Here is a 24,026-nt window from a genome sequence, read left to right on the forward strand (position 1 = left end):
TATATTCTATTTCATGTGATTATGATTCCAAGTCAGCCAGAGCTTTGAGGCAGATCTGCCTGAAGCACCTCTATGCCCTGCTTTCTAAAAAGTCTGAAAGGCTCTGAAATGAAAAGAGCCTTTACTGGTATGGGAGCTATGAAAGTTAACTTATGAGATGGACAACTGGATGAGTAGGAAAAGCAGGAGAAGACCTAAGTGCTCATACCCAGTGCTTTCCCTGTCTGTAATGCCTTTGCAAGCAGCTTCTCACTTCTGGTGCTGATTTCAACCAAGTGTGTGATTTCTAAGTTGCAGCAAACTTTGCTTTGATTCTCTCTTGAAGGCTGCCTGTCTGCTTCTTCCTCTGCCTGCCATCCTCTGCAATTTCTGGAGGGTATTTTAGCCTGAACATGCCTACCTGCACTGTAGGAAAGGAGCTGTCATCTTGTTACAGCTACGGGTTCAATCTGTGGCAGTAGACTTTGTAGGACTGATGAAGCACTTTATGGAATTATTCCATTTCTTTGAAAATGCCTGCCATTATTTGAAGTGGCTATCCCTGTCCTTTGTTTCATTTTATACTATAAATGAGAATTTTGTGATTTTTCCTTTTTGAGAGAGAGAAATTGTAGGTATGGCCACTTATTGCAGGAGCAATGGTGTTCTTCTAAACGTTTAAGTATTAAACTTCATAAAGAATGGCACAAATATTTAGTACTTCTCTGAGAATGCGTTATCAAGGACTTTAGAAGAGACGTGATTTTTTTTTTACAATATTTGTTTTCTTTTATAGGTACAAGAACTGACCAAAGAGTGGACAAACAAGTGGAATGAAACACAAGATATTCTGAAAGTAAGGAAAATAAATGAATTTTCAACTTGGCATTTAAACTAGTCTTAGAGTTTTTCCTTCAAAAAAAGTTCCTGTTCTAAGTTACCTCCTTTGGCTTTTTTTTAATAACACAGCTTTCTTAGTCTTGTTTTGGCTTATTCAAAATAATTAGTTTTTGAGGTTTTAAGACTAAATATTCAGGCACAGTGGTATTTTTGAACAAGATTTTAAATAATTATTAATAAAAATGAGCACAACTCTTTATTTTCTTCAGCATAGCGACCTCAGTGCAGAACAGCTTCTCTCTTACAAATCTTTAAAATACTGAATGTTTTTATTGAGTTGCAAATGAAGAAAACTGGGGCAAGCACAAGTGGATCCCTCATCCCTTTGGTGTTTGTGTTGTATCAAGACCTGTGAATAATCACCTTTTATGTTACATTGGGTATCTCAGTGAATGCGGTGTCTAGTGGATACAGATTTTTGCATTGGCCTTCAGATTCATGTTTTGGTCAGAAATGGCTTGTATACTTGAAAAACAACCTTCAGTGGGATTTCTGCAGCTGAATCTCCTCCAGCAGGTCTTCATCAAACCAAACAGATGTATCTGACCTAAGCATGCTCTGGAGTCCCAAGCACAGGATTTTTGCAACTGGTTCACGTCAGATGGCCTGCATTGCACTCTTTATATGACTTCAGATTGCTTCTGGAGCAGTTAAATCCACACAGTGCTCTCTTGTATTTTGTAGATTTAGTACAGATCCAAGAGGGCAACTTGGTGATTTCCATAATGTTTTTTGCATGATGTAGACTGAGACTTTTGTGTTCTCTGCATATATCTTTGCTTTCCTGCTGTCTAGTTGTACTGGTAAGATTTTATGTTGGCATTTGGCTCGTGATTAAGCTGATAGTCTGAGGTGATATTTTAAAGGGCTATTTTATGATTCCATATAAGCACACATATGCGCATGTACGCACACAGAGCAATAATTCCTACAATTTCTTTTCCATAATGTAGACTAACATTTTTTTGCCAAATGTTTTAATTATTCTGTTAAATAAAAACTTTGAAAACAAAGCTTAAGCTTTCATGATTTGCTGTATATGCTGAACATAAACTTGTTTAGAGTGCAATTCAAGCAAGCATTTAGAAGTTAATTTTTAAATTCTCCTTATCATTGACCTGAAACTCTATTTTTGTAGTTCATTTTTTGCTGTGTATCACTTTTTGATGCCTTTAATTTTTTTTTAAGTTCATCACCATGTCTTTTACCTAAGTTCCAAATAATTTGAATGGCTCCATGCTTAAAAATAAAAATAAAGCACAAATAGCATAGAGAACAGAGCAGGGTTGGTAACTGCCTAGCAGATGGTGTGACAGAATGGACTGTTTAATGTCTGTCCAGATACTGAACTGGGAATTACCATTTGCATATTCCTCAGAGATGTTTTGGGTCCAATTTTACATTATTTCTGTGTTGTTTGGTTATTTTGAAGCACCTATATGTACATAGAACTTTATTAATACTCTCTTTACTTGCGGCTGGATTGGGGAGTTGATTGTTACATGGAGAATTTTTGAATTTTGGTCACTTGTGAAAGTGAACATGATGTAGCATATGGGAAGTTTTTAAAGCTTTATGTTGGAAATGCACTGATTCTTGCCCAGAAATTACAGAATTGTAGGAGGTGTTAACTGGACAATTTCTATAAACAAGGGAAAGCTGCATTTGTTAAATAGCTGAATATAAAGGACTTAAGGACAGAAGCTGTAATTCTACTTTTCTGGTACTGAGCTCTTGTTAGTTTAATTCCTACAGCTTCTGTATTTTGCACTTTTATATGCTGATATTTGAGTACATGAACATAGATTATATTTCACTTTTGGGTTAAAGGCAGTTGATAAAACTTTCTTGGCCCCAAAAACCTGAAAATCTGCAAAAATTTCTGGGTTGTACTGTTTTATTTTACACCGTTTTACTGAAGCTATCCATATTTTTATTCATGTCTTGTTTAACGATTCCCGAAATCACTATCTGCGTATGAGTGAAACTGGGCTTTTTGGAAGTTTGCCAGGCTCAGTCGCTGGAAAGCAGATTTTAAACTATAGAGAGCAACAGTGTTTCTTGTAATGGACTCCCTATAAGTTCACTGGCTTTTTTGTTTTGTTGTTAATGTACCCTCTCTTGCACACAAAGACACTGTTCATTTGCAAAACTAGAATGTCTTGGCACCCTTTGAGAAATGAGATTTTTCTTCGTATGCCCACCTCACTGCAGTCACAACTGCAACTTTTTATGCACCATAATCCAGTAACTTTCAGGACATTCTTCATTAAGGTACTTAGAACTTCATGTTTCTATTTACGTTTAAAACCCACTTCCCCTTGCCTCCCCTTGGGTTTGCAGTCCTGAGATAGTTGCTGCCTTTCAGTTCCTGCCCTGCAGCAGGCTTGGAGAATTAAAAACCTTTTGCCTTTCAGTCCCGAACACCTTTTGCTCCAAATCTTTTAGGCAGTTGATTTTGAAAATTGATGTAAACAGCTATCTATTACCTGTTCATATATGCCTGCCAGATGCAAGTGCGCTTGCTAGTGGCTGAATGGGATTTCCTACTCTATTATATGTAGTTATGCTTTTTCATACTAAGTTCTAAATATCAGAGTTCACATGGTTTTGAATTGTTCTCACAGGCTGATGGGAAAATCTGTTAATGTTTAAATCCAAAATAATTGAAAGGATTTTGCATAAGCCTTGTAAAATACAGGAAGCCAGATTCATAGGGCATGCTGGTGTCTTCTATGAGATCAACAGATATTGCTGGAAAAAGTTACCTAGCTTTTACTGAATACAGTGCTTTCATCAGACCTGACAAAGAAGTGATGCATACTGTTTTGCAGGGAAGATGTTCCTCAAACTTGTTCACCCTTGCCAGTTATTTTGAACCTTGTTTTAAATTAGACCAGTGACATCTAAATGCTACCTTGAAAATAATTCATAGAGAATGGAAAATCCTCTCCAGCTAGAAAATACTGAGGAAGAATACCGTGTGAAGGCAAGTTTTTGATAAAAAGTATTTGGCAGCTTAAAATTCAATTATTTCAGTTGGCACAGTGCCATGTGTGCAGCTGACACATACATCCCAGTATTCTTCCTTATTTCTGCTTGTAGCTTTTGTCCCCTTTGATGTTTGTCTCTATGTAGTTCGCCCAAAGTTACGGTTTTCCATCACAGTGTGCATCTTCAGACTGAGTATGTTCAACTATCCTGTCTCTAAATGTTGTCAGTTCTGGATTTGGTGCAGAGTCTGTATAGCTGGATGGCATTTTTTATCAGCTGTGAACATGTATAATCCTTCATATATGCTGTTGTCAGATGGGACATGTCTTGGACTGGTGATGGTAGTATTGATAGTATGCTCTCTTTTTTTCGTGCATTTGGAAGAAGCCCTTTTGCAGGGCGACTGTCTGGGTTCCTCTGGAGTCTGAATTATTGTCAACTTATGCCTAAAGCCCAAATCCTGCTGTTTTCCATATGCAAAGATTAGGATACTGCATACATCAGGGTTTTAAAGTTGTGCTGACTCCATATGAAGTATCCTTTACTGCATAGTATGGCAGCTTCTTGGCATTGTTAATCTGTCTGAAGTGACAAGTGTTGTTTCCAGTGATGATGTTTGTTTTCATCCTTGACCTCCTTGCTATAATACACCATGACACTCTAACCTTACTAACCTAGTCCTACAATCTGTCCCTTGTCCTTCTTTTTAATTGAAGGGAGGATATTTTAATGCTTAATAAACTTAACAAATGTGTGGAATGATGCTTCAGCATTGGGTAAAATACTGCATTGAAAACCAAAGCGATAGAGTTTGCTTTGAAGCACACAGGCTTTGGGTTATTTCCTCAAATGTCACCAGCTGTCAAAAGAATTGCACTTTACAAAGCAGCACTGCTTTACGTTGCTTCTCTATCTTCAGGTGTCTTGCAACCTCAGCACTTATTTAACTCTAGGATTTTGCTTTCATCTCACTCACATTGAATCTTTCTATGGATTTTTTTTTTCCCCTTCTGTTAACGTTCTTCTGTACACATCCCCAAAAGGAAGAGGAGGAGGGAAGAAAAACTGTTTGCTCTCTTCCTTAGTTTAGTTCTTTTTGTATTGTTCTGTTAAAGATCAGTCCTGGGGTCTGTAATTTCTTTGGATGCTTTCTAAGATGTTAGGGTAACCTATCCAACTTTCGATTTTTCTCTTTCTTTGAGGCTTTAATTGGTACAAAACTTCTTTTGATGTGGCTGCTATATTTGACTGCATGTGTTGTCATTCTCCCAGAGATCTTTTTCTTTTACTGGCATCTTATTTTTGTCATCTTTTGTGCATGTTCCAATTTCTTTCTCTAACCTTTAGCAGCTTTTATATTAATCTTTTTAAAATGTGTACTCCTTTATATAATTCTCTGCTGTTTTTTCTTCCCAACTGTCTTTTAAATTTCTTCTCTGCTTTTACTGTTTATGTAGAAATTTCTTTGACTTTTAGCTTTTGCTTCCTTTGATGTATGTAATTTGTACCTAGTATTAAGGTATTTAGATGCTTTTTTTTTTAAGTTTTAAGTAGATTTAGAGTTACCTTTTGTTTCATTATTCTGTTGTTTGATTATAATCATGTCATTAGCTTTGTGTGGCAGAGCTCAACTGATGTCAAAGAATGCAGAGAGATCTGTCTTCCCAGAGTCTATTAAAGGACAGGGTCTTTTTTTTGTGTCTGTGTGTCTAATTCTCATGATCAATAGTTTAACTAGTAGCTGCTTCAACTGGCTTTGTCCTGTTGATTTAGTGATACAGCCTCACTTTCATCAATAATACTAATTCTGCTGCAGTACTTTACCACATGTTGTGTAAATATGTTATTGAACGCTGTTGATTTGATTTTTTTCTTTTCCATGCCCTTCAGTTGAGTTCTGGTTAATAGTACATTTTTATGGCTTAACAATGGTTGTTCCTGCCTGGGGAAGAAGACTGTTGCTAGTATGTCTATCTGTAAGCATTAGCATATACCTTTTTCTTTATATCATGCATGTTTTTTGGGGGAGATGAAATACTCTTAATTTGCCATGGTGAATAAATACAGACTAATACCAAACAGTTATTTTGGTAGACATACTCATCTAAACAGAAGAATTTCCTTTCTTTATGAATCTTGGCTATACCCAGCAAAGATACTAGGAGACCAAAACTCAAAGTAATTGTGTTGCTATTTAAGAGGTGCTGATTAGGGTGGCAGAAGCTAACAGATTTTGATTCTAATCATTTCCTTTCCATGCTGGCTTGTATACCGTAGTGAACCCTGTCAAGAGCAGTTTGTTGTGTTCTATACAAATGCTGCATTAGTCTACATTTATTTGCATTTCCAGATAATCTTTAAACCACAGTTGCTGAATGGTATTTATACACCTTTACCTCAGTTCTTTTGCCTGTAAAGCTGGGCATACATCACCATTTTCCTGTTTTATGCCTTTTTGTTACTGCCTATTAACCTTGTCTGGCTTGGCTCCTTTTCCTCTCCTCACTTGTTTTGTGTTCTACCCTAGTACTTTGCCCTTCAAAGAGCATTTGTTTTCTTCATTCTTTCATGTCTTTGTTTTAACATGCTCAGTCCTCTGGTGAAAAGTGCTCTCAGTTAACACCTGCTACTTTCACATAAAATTCTTGTGTCTATTAAATCCACTTTTTGATGGCTGTAGTGTAGAGAAGCTGTGCAAGCTCTTGGGTTCCTGAGGAACAAACTGTAGTTTAAAAGTACTTACCACATCACTAGTAATGATGATAGTTCATTAGTCATGGCATGTGCTTCTTGTCCAAAAACCTGTAGTTGTGACACTTCCCCATTCAATGCCTTCAGCAACCAATAAAATCTTGTGGGTTTTGTACCTATTCCATAGGAAGATTGGTAGAACGTTAGGAACCAAATGCATAATGTAGTTGTCCTAGATCACTAATGAATAGCTGTTTTATTATTTAGATGTATATACGTTTCATAGATATAAAATTATGTGATGAACAAAAAACTACAGCTTGATATTTGTAATTACTTGTATCACTTTAATCATTTTATCATCGGGTAAGTTGGGTATTGGAAAGTTGCGTATTATGAAGTTTTTACAAAAGACACCAATATAGGCTTTAATCCTGCCTTTAAAAAGGACCTATGACTTTTGGAGACTTCTGGACACATGCCTTTGGAACACAGGTCCTAAAATGGTTGTATCTACAGGTTGAATGAAAAAAAAAAAGAGAGTTACAGGAATGGTGTGCATTTATATATGTCCTGGTTTTGGCTGGGATAGAGTTAATTTTCTTCCTAGTAGCTGGTATAGTGCTGTGTTTTGGGTTTAGTATGGGAATAATGTTGATAACACACTGATGGTTTAGTTACTGCTGAGCAGTGCTTACACTAAGTCAGGGACTTCTCAGCTTCTCTTACTGCCCTGCCAGCGAGGAGGCTGGGGGTGCACGAGAAGCTGGAAGGGGACACAGCCGGGACAGCTGACCCCAACTGGCCAAAGGGATATTCCACACCATATGGTGTAATGCTGAACAGAAAAACTGGGGAGGTTGGCCGGGGGGGAGCATGGCTGCTGGTTGGGAACTGGCTAAGCATATTGGTCAGCGGGTGGTGAGGGATTGCATTGTGCATCACTTGTTTTGTGTATTCTTTTGTCATTATTATTACATTTTCCCTTCCTTTTCTGTCTTATTAAATTGTCTTTATCTGAACCCATGACTTTTACCTTTTTTCCAATTCTTTCCCTCATCCCACTTTGGGGGGAGTGAGCGAATGGCTGTGTGGTGTTTAGCTGCCTACCGGGTGAGACCATGACAATATACAAAACAATGTATGCACGATGCTGTATTTAAACTGTTCACTTTCAGCTTTGGCATATGTGTTTGTTTGTATGTTTGGCAGGAATAACACTTGTTTCTAAGGATTTTTCACATTTCAGTAAGTGAATCATTTTTGTAAAATTGTTGCTAGATAGACATGTTGGTGTTGCATTTTGGTTAGAATGTCTGTTGGCTGTGTTTGAAGCATAACTGTCCTTTTAATGGGAGACAAATCTGCACTTACATTTGAAGAAATTTTATTTGTTATTTTATAACTTCTTCTGTTTGTTATTTGTATTAGACAACACTCTTTGCGTGCTTCCAGTTTTTGTTTCCTTTCTACAAGCTATGTCTTCTGCTTGAATTTTTAAGGAAGAGGCTTAAAAAACACTGCAAAATTAAAATAGGATAGCATATCTATGGAACTGGCAGAAAGAATTTAAGTCTGATGTTACTGCTAAATTTGTTTTCTTTTAGAAAAGTTGATAAATAGAAAAACAACTCTGTTCCTAGGGTTGTTTGCTTTCTCAACAATTATTTGCCCTCCAATAATTATGTAATATATGTACATTTATCAAACTGAATTTGTATGGAAGGGAAAAATGCACCTTTGAATTAAGTAGTCTATTACTAACATATGCTTAATAGGATTCCCTTCAGCTGGCTTGTGAATGTTGTGCAGAAGACAAGATACTAAGAAAGTTTTAAAAGTGCTGATGTTAATTATTCTTGTCTATCTCAGTCAGAAATCACACAATAAATGATAATAACTTCTCTTTCTCTAGAAGCCTGTATAAATGTGGTTTTGGTTTCATGCACTAGATGTCACTGCAGATACAAAAATCAGGTTTTTCTGCATGCTTAATTCAGATTTAATTCAGATATTTTAAGGCAAAATGATTTGCAATATCTTGACTTTCATTGCTGCTTGGATCTACTAAAATACAGTTATGAGAATGCCGAAACATTGGTTTAGGAGTAACTCCCGAAGAACCTGAGTAACTGTTTTGAAGGAAGTGCTTCTGCACAGCAATTCACAGGTGGCATGCACTGTAAAGTGATTATGTACATTCAGAATTATTGCAATTATTTGTCAGTACATTTTTCAACTCTCTTTTTTAAATTACTGTGTATCTAGAATGTTTGACAAATTACTTTAGCTAAAGCCTTTAAAACGTATTTATTTTCTTAACTTTGTTATAGCTCTTATATTTTAGGGATATAAAAGAACAGTTTCTGAGAGAGGTAGTATCTTTTATTTGACCAGGTAGTATAATTGAGAAAGCAAACAGGCTTTTGGACATACAGATCTTTCACCAGGCCACTTCTGCTATTTGCTTCCTCTTTTAATGGATCTTGCAGTTGAAAAGCCAGTGGCAATGATATGGAGCTTCTATTTATAACTGTTTCTTTTAACATTTTTCTCTTCATTTATCACTTCTGTAGGTTTATAATTGAATTTCAGTACATTAAAATTTAATAAATTTGGGTTTTTTTCATCTTTGAGAAAGTTGTCTGGCAACAAGGGAATGTTTACTGTTCTCAATCCTTGTACAGTATTTACCCACAACTCCTGAGTGATGACAAGTAATACCTAGTTTAGCTCTCAGTTTTCATTAGGGTTTGTTTTCTTATACCTGGCCTTGTGCATTATTTATTTATTTCCCAAGTGTAGCAGTTACTAGCAGTGGTTGTAGTCTATAAAAATCACCTATTCCGGTTGTGAGATTTAAAGTTGGGATAAATTGTCATTACTAAATGTCACATCGCTTCCCTCCTCCAATGCCTCTACAGATGGACGTTTTATTCTTTGGGGATTGGTTCAGAAGCTGGGACATGAAAACGTAGCATTACATCTCCCCACACTGCCACCCCCTCCCTTTTTTTTTTTTTTTTTTGTCATTAAGATAAAATGAATGTATTTACATCCCAGGATCTTTATGCTATTGGCCAGCATACAGATTTCTGCTTTGGAATTTGAGTTTGGACAGAGATCATCCAAACATGATGCGTTTTACCTTAAATAGATGTTTTTTCATACTATATTACTGAACAGATGCCATTATTAAATGATGATTATTACTTTAACTGATCATCCCCCTTGCTTCAGTCTGGTAAGTATGCCTAGGTCAGTGCAGGCTGAGAAGAAAGAAAATACAGTAGAGAGAATTTTTGATAAAAGAAAAAAACCAGAAACTTTTTAAGGGGTTATATGGGTTGTCCTGAGATACACATTACTCTTTCTGCAGGAGAGCAGCTCTCATTGCTCTTCACTCACCAGTGATTTTTTTCAGTGCTTTGTCCACTCTCAGCATTGGCTTGCTGTTGTCAGAGGAAGAAAAAATACAAAATTGGGAACTGGTGCTACTGATCTGCTGTAGCTCTTTCCCTAATAGAAACAGTATTGAAAGGGTCCCAGCCACCTGGGGAACACTAAGTGCAGCAGTCAAAAGTAGGTTTCAAAAGAAATAGTTGTCTGATTTCAAGTCTGTCTCTGCCACCTGTGTTCATCTTATTAAGAAACCTCTGTTCTCTCTTGCAGTCTCTTTACCTGCTTGCGATGCCTCTGCGGTGGCCTGACCACCTTCAGCTTTCAGTTTCTGCTAGAAGGTCGCAATCAAGAGATGCTTAATGCTACTGATTGTTTTTTATTTTGGTTTTAAACTGTTTTTTCCTACTTTAAACCACCTGGACCATCAGAGAAGCACGGTCAGGGGCCGCCATTTCTGAGCCACGGATTAAGGCAGGGTTGAATAGTTTGGTTGATCCAGGCTGTGCATTCCAAAAGAGGCCCTCCGGTTTCTAGGAATAACCATACTCCCAAGTATTTCGCTGCCGTCCTCCTTACAACTAGGGCCCTGCATTTGTAGATTATCCAGGCCATGCTTAGCTTTAATCCATCCCTAGGGCTTGTAGGCGGTTTTCAAATGAGAGGGAGTCAGACAGAGTGAGTTGCTTTTGAAATCCTTTCTACAGCTCAGATGCCACTTGTTCAACAATTCCTCCTGGGCATTTGGTCTGCTTTTCTATTAATTTTCTTGTGGCAGGAAGGGGAGCTAAATTGAAAGCAGTGGAAGCCCCTGATTTAGCCTGTAGAAAAAAGAAGAAATATACTCTGAAAGCTGTTTATTCTAACGGATCAGCACAGAAGTAGTGAGAAGGAGAAAAGACAGAATGTAAATTCCTCGTTGGACTTGGTTGTGGGAGGGTAAAGAAGCATTCCAACATCAACATTTTAGATGAAAAACATAAATTTATCCTGAGTCCCTCACAAAGGAACTGTTTCTAATGGCAATGTGTATTGGATATGAAATACTAGAACCATTTTATTCTGCTGGTGTTTTTAGCAGTGTACTTAGGAGTTTATTACTGCATGATTCTGATAGCTTTGAGTACATGGTACTGTTGTGCACCTGACTTAATGTCTTAATTGGCAACTGAGCATAGCCTCGATTCATACAGCCATACTGTGGTAGAAGTGCCGCCGGAGTGATGTGCTTGTTCTTTGTTCTTCCCAACTACAGAGATGATATTTTTAATGAAATCCACTAAGAGATGTCTCGAACACAGATGGCAGCACAAATCTGCCACTGTTGCAATCAGGCTGTGTTCCTGAACAAAGGAAAGGGCAGGTCCATTTTCTGACTGCCATGTGTCTCTTCAGATTAATTCACTCTGTACCTCAGTAGCTGCGCTGTGAGGGACAGGAGTGTGACGGCAACCAAGCCTATGCATCTTCCTCTGCAATGCTATTGTGTTGCTAGTCCCAAAGTCTCTTTTTTCTCCTTGATAGTTGTTGCTTACTAGTATGCATAGTCCTACTCCTTTTTTCAATTTCTTTCAATAGCGAGGGTTACGTTTTGGCCCTGAGGAAGGGCCTAATAGATTTAAAGTAATCTGTTACTTTAGATTCATCTCTACAGAAGTAGAGGTGAATTTCTAGGGAAATAATAAACAAAACAGAACTCCAGATAAGTGAAACACTTCTTAATTCTCCCATCCCCCAAGAAACACACAAAAACGGAAATAGCTTTTAAAATGAATAAATGTATTAGCTATGAAACTAGGTTTTTTTTCCTCTACAATTCCATGACTCGTTCATCATCCAGCTTTAGCAACAAATGAGGTAGGAGTCCTGTAGATAATAGTCTAGTTCATTGCATTCTCTTGATTCATTCCCAAAGTACAGTCTATGGAATGAATTATTCACAGGTCCTGTAGAAAATATATGATCATGTAATTAAAGACTGTATTGTAATGCATATGGGAGAAGAGGATGAATTAAGATAACCCATTTCTTTCTCTTCCAGCCAGGCCCTTTCCCCCTTTCAGATACCAGCATGATGAATACTGAGGGCAGGGTTGCTGCCTCTTATCTGGAAAGTATCGTACCTCCTGCTAGGAAGGATCACTAATGGCAACAAAAGTCTTGTTCTCTGCCCCGAATGTCAACACTGAAATATGTAGACTTATTTTTCCTTTGAGACTGATGTATGCTTCGTGTGGTCACACATAAGAAGCTGTGAAGAGGTGAAGCCTGCCCTGCTTGAGACATAGCAAAATGCTCTGTCTGCCTCATTTTTTGAAATAGAAGAATAGCTTTCCCTTAAACCCAAGCTGGTGGGGGCAGAAACCAGCCTGCAGCAGATGCTCCAGCATGGAAAATGGCAGCTTTGATGGTTTAAGTTTTATAAGCCACTGGAAAACAGGATTTTACAGCTAGTGTCCAGGAAGCTTGAGCAGCCGAACAGGCACCTCTACTTACAATTAGGCAAATCCTGCAATTCTATTCAGGGAATTTTTCTTAGATGTCAATAGTAGTTCTGTCTGTACAAGGTCTAAAGTGTCAAGGAGCAGGCACTGCGACTTGTTAAGTTTGTCCTTGTAATTCCAGGAACGAAGGTCAATATTCCTGAAAAATTACTTTGAATCTGCCAAGGCTTCTGATGGAAATCCTTGCAGCACGTTAAGTATAGTGGTGCTTTGGGGTGCCACTACAATAATAGGGTTTCTGTGTATTAATAGACAGCTGCATGTCAGCGGTGAGCACGTCGCAATCTGTTTTGAGGTGGAAAGAGGAACAATGAAAAATGGAAAAGGTAAGCTGACCTTATGAAACTAAGAACTGCTTCTGTAATTCCCTTATTCTTTAAAGGAATAGCATCATTAATTTTCCATCATTTTAGCTTCACTATCTTAGCAGTTGCTCATTTAAGCAGTTCTGCATCTGCCTTTTTAACTGACATTCATTTCAGAGTGCTATTGATGCCTGTGTGGGCTGCTGCTGGAGCACCTGCACTTTCACAGTAAGCTGTTCACAAAAAGACAACAGTTTTCTGATCTTGGTTGTTGCCGACTCTTCAGTGGCTTTTCTTGATTGACGAGGGTGGTGTGGTCTAATGCTCTAGGAGACAGGGAAAAATCTGATTAGGAAGTTTCTTCGCAGTTGTGGTTGTCTTTGTGGCTTTGGATAGTAGAAGTTTCTTCCTCTTGGAAGACTAAAGTGTCTTAATTGTACTAAACTTTTTGTTTTAATTGTACTGAAACTGTCTCTGGCAGCCAGCAAGGATGGTGTTATTTCTTTGTCCCATTGACTAGAAGGAGAAGACATAATAGGAATTTGTGCCTTATCTAACATACGTATGCATGAGGGAATCAATATCCCCTTTCATAATTGATGATTATATAAATAATTAATTTATTGCTTATAAAGGAAGAGCATATTTTTAATTTTCAAAAGCATTGTATTGAAGTCCTCGGATAGTACAAAACATAGCTTTGGCATGCCCACAGATTATAAAGCATACATGTCCTCACTGATGGTCTGTTCCATATTTCCTCCTCTCTTCCCCTTGCCTCCCAAATAGCACCTACTACTTTTGTGACAGGTGATTGAAAATTTATTTTGTTGTTCCAGAAATCATACCTGTTTACTATGTTCATAGCTGAACATAGTAAAACATAGGACAGAAATTTGATATGGTATATGGAGCTTTATAGAATACAAAAAAAGCTTGTTTAACAGACATCCACTAAGGAGAGGAGCAGCTTCACTGATATAATATGGAACGAAACAGCTTTTCCTAGTTAATGTGTAGGCTGTCACTTTAATGGGAATCTGAAATATTTCAAAGTTGTTTTCTTGGAACAGATTTTTTTTCCCCCCCCTGGAATTGTCTTGTCAATCACAATTGGACACAATCAAATTTCTTTCAGCTGCTGCTCAGTGTTTTGTCTTGGCTGATCTCTTTGTGATAAGTATTTTGTATGGGAGCCAGCCTGCAGACCAAGAATGGTGTCCATATAACCAGTTCCCATCCAAAACATAACAAGCTAAATACTCAACTCTGCTTCCCCCTTCATCTTTTAAGGAATTATTACTAGTAAGCCCAAACCAGATTTCACAATCTTTTGAAATCTTTTTTTTTTCTCCTTTCCTACCTCTTGTTCCTCTCACCTATACAGTAAATGTTTTCTTGTGCTTTGCAGTGGAAGTTCCTTGTTCCTTTTTTAGTTCTTTGTATAATATTATACTTTGAGAAATCTTTTTACATTCTGCACCATTGTATCAATAACTTTCCTGATGCTGGCATTTCTAATGTTTCCTGGCATACATTTCCAATATTTCCTAATATTGGCAGGATGACTATGTATATGCTAGTTGTCTGGAAAACTGTTGATGAAGTGTCTGCCTGTCTTCCAGGCGGCAATGCAGCATTCAAAAGTAAGGAGCAGGTCTGTTCCATCTCTTCAGTGTGTAGTCTGGATAGTTTAACCCATCAATGCAAACGCTAAAAGCTCTGTGAACATATCTGTGTTGTTTCCAAATCATTTTTCTGACACTGTTCTTGGTTTTTCCAGTTGGGCCATAGCAAGATTGCTTTATTATGCAGAATATTTTTTTTCTGGTACACTTATATATTTTCTCCTCTGAGTATGAGGACATTATTGAGACATATAGTATAGAGAATACTCAGCCCTGACAATCTAATATAACTTAATATTCTTCTCTTTCCACTCCAGTCTTCCCAGAAGGAAATCAAAAATCTTGTCAGCAGTGGTTGACTCATCCAATAGTCTTGTTAAAGAGGGTGCAGGTTCAGTTTTATTTGTTGGAGGGTAATGTGCTAGTGTTTCAGGTTGTCCCTATTTTAGGTACTGAAACATCAGTTAGTGCTTGAAAGTATTTTAGGTGCCTAATTCCCATTTGTTTTCAGTTGGATTTGGCTGTGTTTATACCTTAAAAACACAGGGTTTAGATAGAATGCTATGGGGTAGTTAATTTTTTCTTTTCCCCAGCACAACTTCCTTCTGTGTGAAAGAAGTCTCATTGTTTTGCAGGAACTTTTTCAGCAAAAGATTTGCGATTTCGGGCAGCTTCTGACCCAGTAATAGTTCATCCATGAATATCACAGTTTCTACATCTGGAGTTTTTACCCTTAGGTAAATCCAGAAGACATAATTAAAACCAAGTAGTCTGCAACAGACCGGTTAAAGACTTATCTGTCTTCAAAATGTCAACTTCTGTAGAGCCTTTAGTTAAATATTTACATTTAATTTCTTTAAAAGTCTGGTTTGCAGCATGTGGACAAACTATTGCTGAAGGATTTGTTCTGAATGTGTTTCATTGAATTCTTGGATTTTCTGTATGGCAGATTTCTGTTAAAAAGTATCTTCTTGCATAAGCACGTCTCCAAGTCTTTGATTGTTGAAGACTGGAAGATTATTTTGTTTCCAATTGTTTTTCATTTCCCCTCAAGTTCTCATTTTGTGGCTGTGTTCACACAGCATAAGGAAACAAATGTGGAGACCGGTTACATTTCAAAACTCTTCATAAAGAACAGTGTTTTAACTTCTCATATTTTGTAGCTGTCCAAAGGTGCTCAGTGGTTAATTACATGAAGAAGCAGTCTGATGCTGCAAGGAGCGAAATGGGCTTATTACCTCCCCTTAAAAACTTGTTAAAATCCTCCTTTATTTGCATTCTTGAGTTCAGGCTACAGTATCATATCTCTACTTGGATAGTGGCATGGTCAGCACGAGGGTTTGCCAAAGTGATGGTAGGTCAAGAAGGGTGCTGACATGAATCAAGAAAATACCGTATTTTGAATCTTGGGAGAGACTTGTCTCTCCTGGTGGTTTTTTTTTCAGTTGAATGTGGGGTTGTTTGTTTTGAAGAAGAATTTCTGGTGAAGGGAAACCATTCAAAATCTCATACCCTAGTCATTATGGGAAGCTTGATTGCTCTAAGGAGCAAGATAAGCTGTCCAGAAGCTTTTAAAAAAAAAAATCAGGATACCTAATTGCGGGTTATGTTTTGCATGAAGGAATGACATGTCCTTAGTTGTTTTTTTTTTTTTCCATCAGGATCCACCTTTCATATGTGCTTCTGCAGCTTCTGTGGTGACAGCTTTTTAATGGGAACTCTGAGGAAACCAGGGTTTGGAATATTGATATGGCAATTGCTCTGCAATATTCATTTATTTACTGATTACATGCTGCAGGGACACTCTGAATTTTGCAGAAAACAATAAATCTTATACTCAGGCAGAGTGACTATCACATAACCAAGAATTATCTGTGTTAAAGAAGAGGAACATATAGTTTCGGTTTTGTGGTGTTCATTTGAGTTGTTAACTGGCCCCTATAGGAAAGCACAGATCCATTTGTCTTTTTGGTTATATATACCAACTTACTTAATGTTTGCAAGGAACACTTTTTCTATTGAGAAATGCAACTGATAATGTGGCAAATATAAAGTCACACTTTTGGGCAGCTGAAATGTAGATGTTTAAATGCCCACCTGAATTACAGTAATCCCACTGCCATTTACCTCTGTTCACACAGTCTTTAATTACGTGATCACATCGTGGTGTCTCATTATTTCTTTCTCTGATTTCAGTCAATGGAGAGATGGCTGCAAAATCCAACATGGAGTTCTGAGATCTGGAGGGAAGGAGGCCGTGGTCTGATGGACCTTGATTGGTTTCAGAGTTAGGGTCATATATAGGGAGCATAGCAGAAAGGCAAAGGAGGATTTTAAGCTTAAAGATTCCTTTAACCCAGGGAAATGGTATCTTGTTGTATCCCTAACCCAGGGAAATCTGAGTGGGTTTCTTCCTGAGGAATTTTCTTTTGGCAGTTTTCCTTTAAAGTTGCCAGTCTCCGAAGACCTAAATTGATTAGCTGAATTTAAGACACTCATTAAGACACTTAATTGAAATATGCCTGGGAGAGAATTTGGTTATATTTGGTTTTATGTTTAAATCTCTGTAGTTTTGTCCAAGTATAAGCTGCTTTAGATAGGAAATCTAAAAGTTTTCTCTCTCTTTAAAATAACATATTTAAATGTTTAATGCCGTAGATTGGTTTTGGTAAAGCAATATCGAAGTTTGTCCTGAACTCAACAAGTAGTATTGAGAGGTCATAAGCTTTTGTTTACCAGTGATCTTTTTGGTCTTAATCCACCTGCCAACTGGTTTTCATTAAGAAAGGACATTGTACGTGTTAAATTCAAGCTGACTTCAATGTCACATCGTCCTGATTGGCAACATTTTAAAAAGATATTTTAACGTACTCCTGACAGTTTATGTTAATTAAACATTTAAATGAATATTTCAAACACCTAGTCTGCTTTTTATTGAAATAGTTAAAATTAGGCCTGTTATGAGGTCTTATTTAACTGCTGAAAATATGAAACTTTTAGTGCCTTGGCTGCCTCAAAGGCTTAGGATTGAAAGAGTGGATTTGCCCTCCATCTGTTGCGGTTGGTGATATTTACTTGCCAGTCATGATAAGTCACTGAAAAGTGCTACATTGTACTCCATGTCAGTGCATTAACCTTTTATTTTGAGTTCATTTACATAGTGGGATGAATTACCTCCACTAGATCTGTAATTTTGAGGTGCAGTAGGACCTGTCAGGAGTCGCTGAGAATTCAGGTGAGAGACGAGGCTGCCATGATACGCAGCCTTTGTGCACTAATGTTTTCAAATCTCAGTAGGATTATAAAAATAACATAAAGCTTTGCCACTGAAGAAGAAAAACTTGCCTCATTTTTTACAGTGTGTAAATATAACAAATGTCATACGTCCTCTGGTGAACATGACTTTCTTCTTTATTATTTTGTATTAGCTGGCAAAAAGTAGTCCCCTGGAGGTTTTTTCTGAGAATGCAAAAAAGATGACAGCTACCCAAGTTAGGGTTCAAATCAATCGGCAAAGTGCAAAGGTCAGTGATTGCTTCTTGAGGTTTGGGTAGACTGCTTTGCGTTTTCTCCCAAAATATACATCAGGTTTGTATCTTTAAAGGAAGTGTTATTTTCTGTTAGTAGTTGGCAAAGCTGTGTTAAGTTACTCTCATTGCCTAAGTGAGCCCTAAATTTAAAAAATACTGAAATCTGGCAAAACTGCAGTCTGCCAAGAATGCCATAATATACTGTAGTCTAGATTACATAGATTGCAAGAGTTTCCCCCCCTTCTGTTTTTTTCCCATTCAATTTTAGCTGAACTTATAAAAAATGTAATGGGAACTTTACACTTCAGTCAATATTTGGAATGTCTATCTTGGCTACGAAATATGATTTAAGTTTTTGGGTAGGATTTTTTTTTTCTTTTTTCTTCCGTTAGATATATTTCTTCTGGCCTTGGTGTTAGGGACTGATGCCAGATTATAGATTTCACAGTATAGGTTGTTTTTATTTAATTAATTTTTTAAAGGACACTTCCCTTTGATACAAACAGTACATGTTTCTCGTGAGCATATTTTGGGGATTATACTCTTGTCATCTTGTCCTTTCCCCCCATCTTATGTGTGTTTATCCTCTTTATTTGTTTGACCTACTCTTCCCTTCCCCCCCGCCCCCCCGAATGCTTTTATCTTGTTTGGCATCTATACATGTGATTCATTATTGTTTCTAATTAAAATTGAGATCCTTCTATTACGATTACAGTTCAAGCATGTGGCGTTCCCTTATGCTGTTCTTTAAAGCAGTTAAATTACTGTATTTGGCTATTACAAATTAGAATGACTTGTTTGTTTTTATTTCACTGTTAAAATTGTGAAATAAACTGTAGTTTCATTAAATGTAATTAAAGGACATGGGCATTTCCTGTGTCTCTTCTCCTGGCTTTCAATCGTTGTACTGTAAATGCTGCAATTTAGAGAATTCAAGTCAATTGAGCATATACTATGTATATGTATACAGTTCTTATTTCTATTTGTATGTACATATACATATCTTGTATACTGTTAATGATAGAATTTGAGTTTGTTTTTAGATAGGGTTTATTTCACTGGAATTTGAATTAAGGGAAGATATGTATAGTTGCGAAGAAAAGTTTAGTTTCCCCAACTGAGTTTACTAGCTTTACAAAAGAAGAGTATCACCAATCCTAGTCACTTCAAGATGTACAACTGCTTGCTAATGCCATTTGTGCCAGCTTAAAGCACCAATTATTTTATGCTTTGGGTACACAAAATCAAACTGATAGTTTTTAAAGGGCACTTTATTCTGTCTTTTTGTAGCATCCTCAAATGTTTGCCTTGAGATCAAAGGGAATATATTTTTTATGATTTCTGACCTTTTAATAGTCCTTTAACTTGCATTAAAAACTTCACATAAGTGACAACTCATATTTGCTGTCACTGACCTAGTAAAACCTAGCACATTATTTCTGGGGGAAAAAGTAAGGTGATTATACCTTCATCAATTACCAGAAAAGTCATTATAAACTCCGTTCTCAAAATGAAATGAAAGAAAAATAGTCTGCTAAAATACTACCTAGCAGAACTAAACATTTAAAGCTAAATGCAAATATTAAATTCAGAACTGTTACTCTGACCTATGTTCATTGTGCTGAAGTAAATTGTGGAGGGACTCAAAACCTTGACTAATACGGCCTCCTGAATGGCTTGTATTTGCTAGACTAGTGAGGAGACTTTAATTTTACGGAATGCTTTTCTTGTGAAGACTTCTTTCAAATGGCATATTTATTTCTGCCATATGTCTTTCAAAAATTGGAACAATCATAACTACCTTCTTCCCTGTGAATCTGTTGTTTTTTTAAATAGTAATTTCCTATTTAATTAGTATTTATAATATTGTCTATAGTCTCTGATCATTTCTAGAGCTAGCTGGTCCTGGTTTGCTGCCCAGTATGTGCTGGAACTGGTTCTGTCCATCAGTGATCCCTTCTAGAAATAGCTGTAGGACTGGTTCTCATCTCTCTGGATGTTGGTAAAGCATTTGACCCTGGGACACATAGGAAACTATTTCCTTATTTAGGTAGTGTGGAGATTAGAATTTAAATAAAAGTGGTTGTAGAGAGGATGTGATGGACGCGGTAGTTCTGGGAGGGGAGGGAAGTTGGTAGTAGTGGTTGGTTTTGTTTGGGTTTTTTTGGGGGGAGGTGGTGTTGGAGCTCATTTTTGGGCTTGACCGTGTTTAACAATTTCTTTAGGTGTGTTAACTGGTGAAGTTTGCTGATATTAAAGCTGGGAGACATAATTTGTCTAGCAGAGCATCTCACAGAGGACAGGATGACTCTAAGGATTAGAATAATAGAAGGGTGATTGATAGTAAATAGCAGTGCAAAAGCATCAGGACTGATAAGAACTTAATACACCATGGAAGGGGAGAAGGATGGCGTGAGACTTCACTGTCATGAGATAGTAGGCCCGCATGAAAGACAAACGAAATCTTGGAAGGATCAGAAGGATGTTTTGTGCAGTGAGTGGAAAACAGGGGTGCTCTTGTACGTTGTGCTGGGAAAATTGCATGTACACTGGGAACATGGCATGTAAGTCATCAAGGTCAAGGAAGATGGGCCTTTAGAGAGGATGTGTTAAATGCCAGGGCATGGCGAGCCTGGTCATATGAAAGGAGATGCTTGGAGTTTGGCCTGGTATAACCACAGTAAGGAGAGTGGGTATGACTGCTGTCAGTAACTATATCAATGAATAAATGCTGGAGAAGGAAAATAATTATTTCAGCTAAATGTCAGTAGTGATGCAAAATAGACCAGTATGAACTGGCTATTAGTAAGTTCAGACCAAATATTTGAAAACAATTTACATTATATAAAGGATGAGAGCCTGAGTGTAATCTATAAAGTGATTTATTATGGTATTTGGGAACTGCACTTGGTAACATAGGAGGTCACTTTCAGTTCTTTCCCCTCAGGTAGGAGAAACATTGCTGGTGTTTTACACAGAGGTAAAATTCCTGAAATTTTGCTTAAATTACAGAACTAATCAAGTAAGCTTCCTTGTGTTTTGTAGGGCTTACTGGCAACTTTACTAAATTTTTAGTATGCTCGCCTCTTAATATTGTGAGTGCAACTTTAATAGTTGGCCTTGTCTTCTTTGTAAATATAATAATTAGCATGCAATGCAGTGAAAATTCAGAGGAGTAGTCCATCTGTTTACTTGTCTTTCAGAAGAATTAAATCTAGAATTAGTCAGATAATTTCTGTAAATAGAAACAGAAGCCTGTCTGCAGTGTATTCCTCTTAAATTCTGCTATTTTTAATCCATTAAAAACCTCTCCAAACATTAGGATTGTACCACCCAAATAATGGGAATAAGCTTTGAGTGGAAAACAACAGTTAGAAAGCTTGTATTTGGAAGGGAAAAGAAATAACGTAGAGATGGAACTGGGCCATGGTCTACAGCTGTTTTGTACAAGGGTGGTGATCTTGTTGCGTAGTTGAAGACTGGCTTTTGTCAGAGCTCTTAGATAGACTTTTGACTTAGTAATAGGTTGGCGCTTTGCAAGCGTTTGCTCAAACACCAAAGAACACGCAATAGAAATGCTTTGCAGGTTTTGCATCAGACTTGAGGCTTTAGCAATTACATGAGTCATGCAGAATTGCGTGCAAGTTGAAGTCCAAGACCAAAGTTAGAGAGGCGTTTTCATGAAGGACAGTTACTGTTTACCAGCACCATATGGAATTTAATATATTTGCAAACAACATTTTTAAAGCTTACGTGAGAAGGGAATTGCATGCTGGCAGATTGTCTGTCTTAGATAAGTAGGCAAAATATTCCCCTGTTTAAAAAGAAAAAAGGAGGTGGGAACATGATGACAAACACTATTTTTTCATTTGCACTGAAAGCTTTCATATTTCACAAGAGTATTTGATTAACGTAGGTAAACACATAAATGTATGGAGGGTGATATAGGAATAATAAAAGCATCCCATATCCCAATGACATATCTGGAAAATTTTGTAACTCTAAAGATAAATTAGAGTTCTGTGGAATGCACAGATAATGCATGCAATAAGATAATATTTTGTTGATCTGAGTTCCTGATTATTGGATAATTTAGTTATGGTTTCAAAGCAATATATTAATTTGGAAAATTGCAGAATAATTTAGCTTTTGTACTTCAATTGTTTTCTAGAAGCTCTAATTTATTCAGCTAAACTATTCCTGAGGTTTTATTCTATAAAACTTCACTGATCTATAATTTAGCTTGTTTGGCTTTATAATGCAATGACAACCTGCAGCTAAATGCAGAAAGGATTTACAGGTGAATGAAGTTTAAGTGAAAAATTGTTTGTGCTGGTAAATTGGAATTTAGTTTCTTTAGTCCTTGGGATTGTGAGTGGATCTACACAGGTTTTTACTATCTAATGCAAATTAAATGTCGTGAATTTTTTCTCTTAAGGCATGCAGCACACGTTGTTATTAAAATATAAAGCTATGACTGTAGAAGACACTGGTAGCGTTGCTGTATTTTGTTTATGCCAAGAATCAGAAAGCGACTCCTTATTAAAGGGGATATGATCTGAATGAAAGCGCAGCGTCTGTAGGGTTGTTGGGCTAGACCTTGTAGAAACTAAGAAGAAGAAAGGGCTAGGTAAAGGCAGACAATGAAAACAACCCCACAAAGAATTTTTCCTCTTGTTTTCTCAAAAATGTCAGGAATTATGGAAGGTTTCACAAATTGATAAGTTGGGGAGGTGCCCAGGAAAGGAGGTGTTTCTCTTCAGTCAGAAGTGCTGTTTCCATGTTTGCCCCTTCTCCCCACAGATCTCATGGAAGGTAACTCGCCAAAAGCAGAAAACGCTGCATAAGGAATCATTATATGATATATGTGTATATATATATTTTTTTTCTTACCACAAATTTGAGTTTAAAGTAAGATCTTTCTTACTCCCTCAGAACACAGGATAAAACCACTTTGTTGTATCAAAAAAGCAGTAAATGTGAATGAGAAGTGTTTTCTTATGTTGACTTTTATGCATAGTGGCTAAAGAATTAATTGCTTTAAGAATTTTTTAAAGTAAAAAATCAGCAGGAGTCAAAAGAGACTCAGAATTTGTATTGATAACACAAATTTCTAAGGTATATTTACTAATCATATACATTAAGACACTAGGAAATCTGGTTTTAAATCAAACTTCAAACATTCTTGTCCTTTGTGCTGCTGTTAAAGAAAAATTATACTGTCTCAGATTAAATACCCCTGTAGGTGAAGCAGGGTTTATTCAGCAGTACTCAATTTTGGAATATAAACCAGGGCAAGTGGATAGCAATCCTTCCCCAGAAAACTTCCCGTGCTTTCTGTGTCTGTGGTTCTTGAAATTATGGACCTACAGGTGATGGATACCCTGTGCCTTTGTCCAGAAGTACCTTCTTTCCTTTTCTCACCATTTCTCCAGTTCATTTCTTGCATCTGTGTAAATTATTGATGTCTGCAGTGTCCTTCAGTTTAACAAGGGCTTGCCTTTTGGTTTTGAACTCCTGCTGAATAATTTTCTTTTCTACTCCCTTGTATAAGCAACAGCAAGTGAGCACTGCTTGTTTGGGAATTCTTCCACTTGGGTTTTGTACACATTCATCATGATCCTGCCCTGCAGTTACGCCTCATTGTCTCTTTTTTGAAAGGGTTAACTCTGGAAACACAAGCAGTGTAGCCCTCTTAGAGCACACATACATGAACTGGGTTGGCCTGGTGTAGGCATATCTTTTTTTTTATTGTAATTCAGTAGTACAACCCTCAGCTTCCTGGATTTGTCCAAAACCTCTGTGATGGAACTGTGATTTTAAGTCGCCTATCTTTCACCATTCTGGGATGGAGAATATATAAATTTCTGACTTCAGTGAGTGAAGTTCTGGGTTTTTCACCCACCTTGATTATGGAGTGACCAGCTGAGGCTGCTTCATCTGTATTTATTGCTCTCTCTGTTGGTATAACCTCTTTAATGCCATGTATCTGCTGGGTTTGGAAATCAGCATTTTCAGGTGCCTTTGAATTCTGAGCAGTATGGAATATTTTTTTTCTGTAAGTGTGAAACATTTGTTTCTGGTGATTTAAAGGGA

At 37.1% G+C, this 24,026-nt stretch overlaps 1 protein-coding gene across 3 annotated transcripts in view; it reads left to right on the plus strand.

Moving 5' to 3' along the window:
- Window positions 1–24,026, plus strand: part of KIF16B (kinesin family member 16B) — a 147,783-nt gene that overhangs the window by 37,339 nt on the left and 86,418 nt on the right. For 2 of the 3 annotated variants that reach the window (XM_072857419.1, XM_072857420.1), the window contains exon 12: window positions 776–835. In XM_072857419.1, the coding sequence (XP_072713520.1) occupies window positions 776–835 (60 nt within the window). Of the gene's footprint in view, window positions 1–775; window positions 836–17,828; window positions 17,925–24,026 lie in introns of all 3 variants that reach the window. The other variant, XM_072857417.1, reaches the window with a different exon arrangement.

This window comes from Ciconia boyciana, chromosome 3 (genome assembly GCF_034638445.1).
Source record: "Ciconia boyciana chromosome 3, ASM3463844v1, whole genome shotgun sequence".
NCBI lineage: Eukaryota > Metazoa > Chordata > Aves > Ciconiiformes > Ciconiidae > Ciconia > Ciconia boyciana.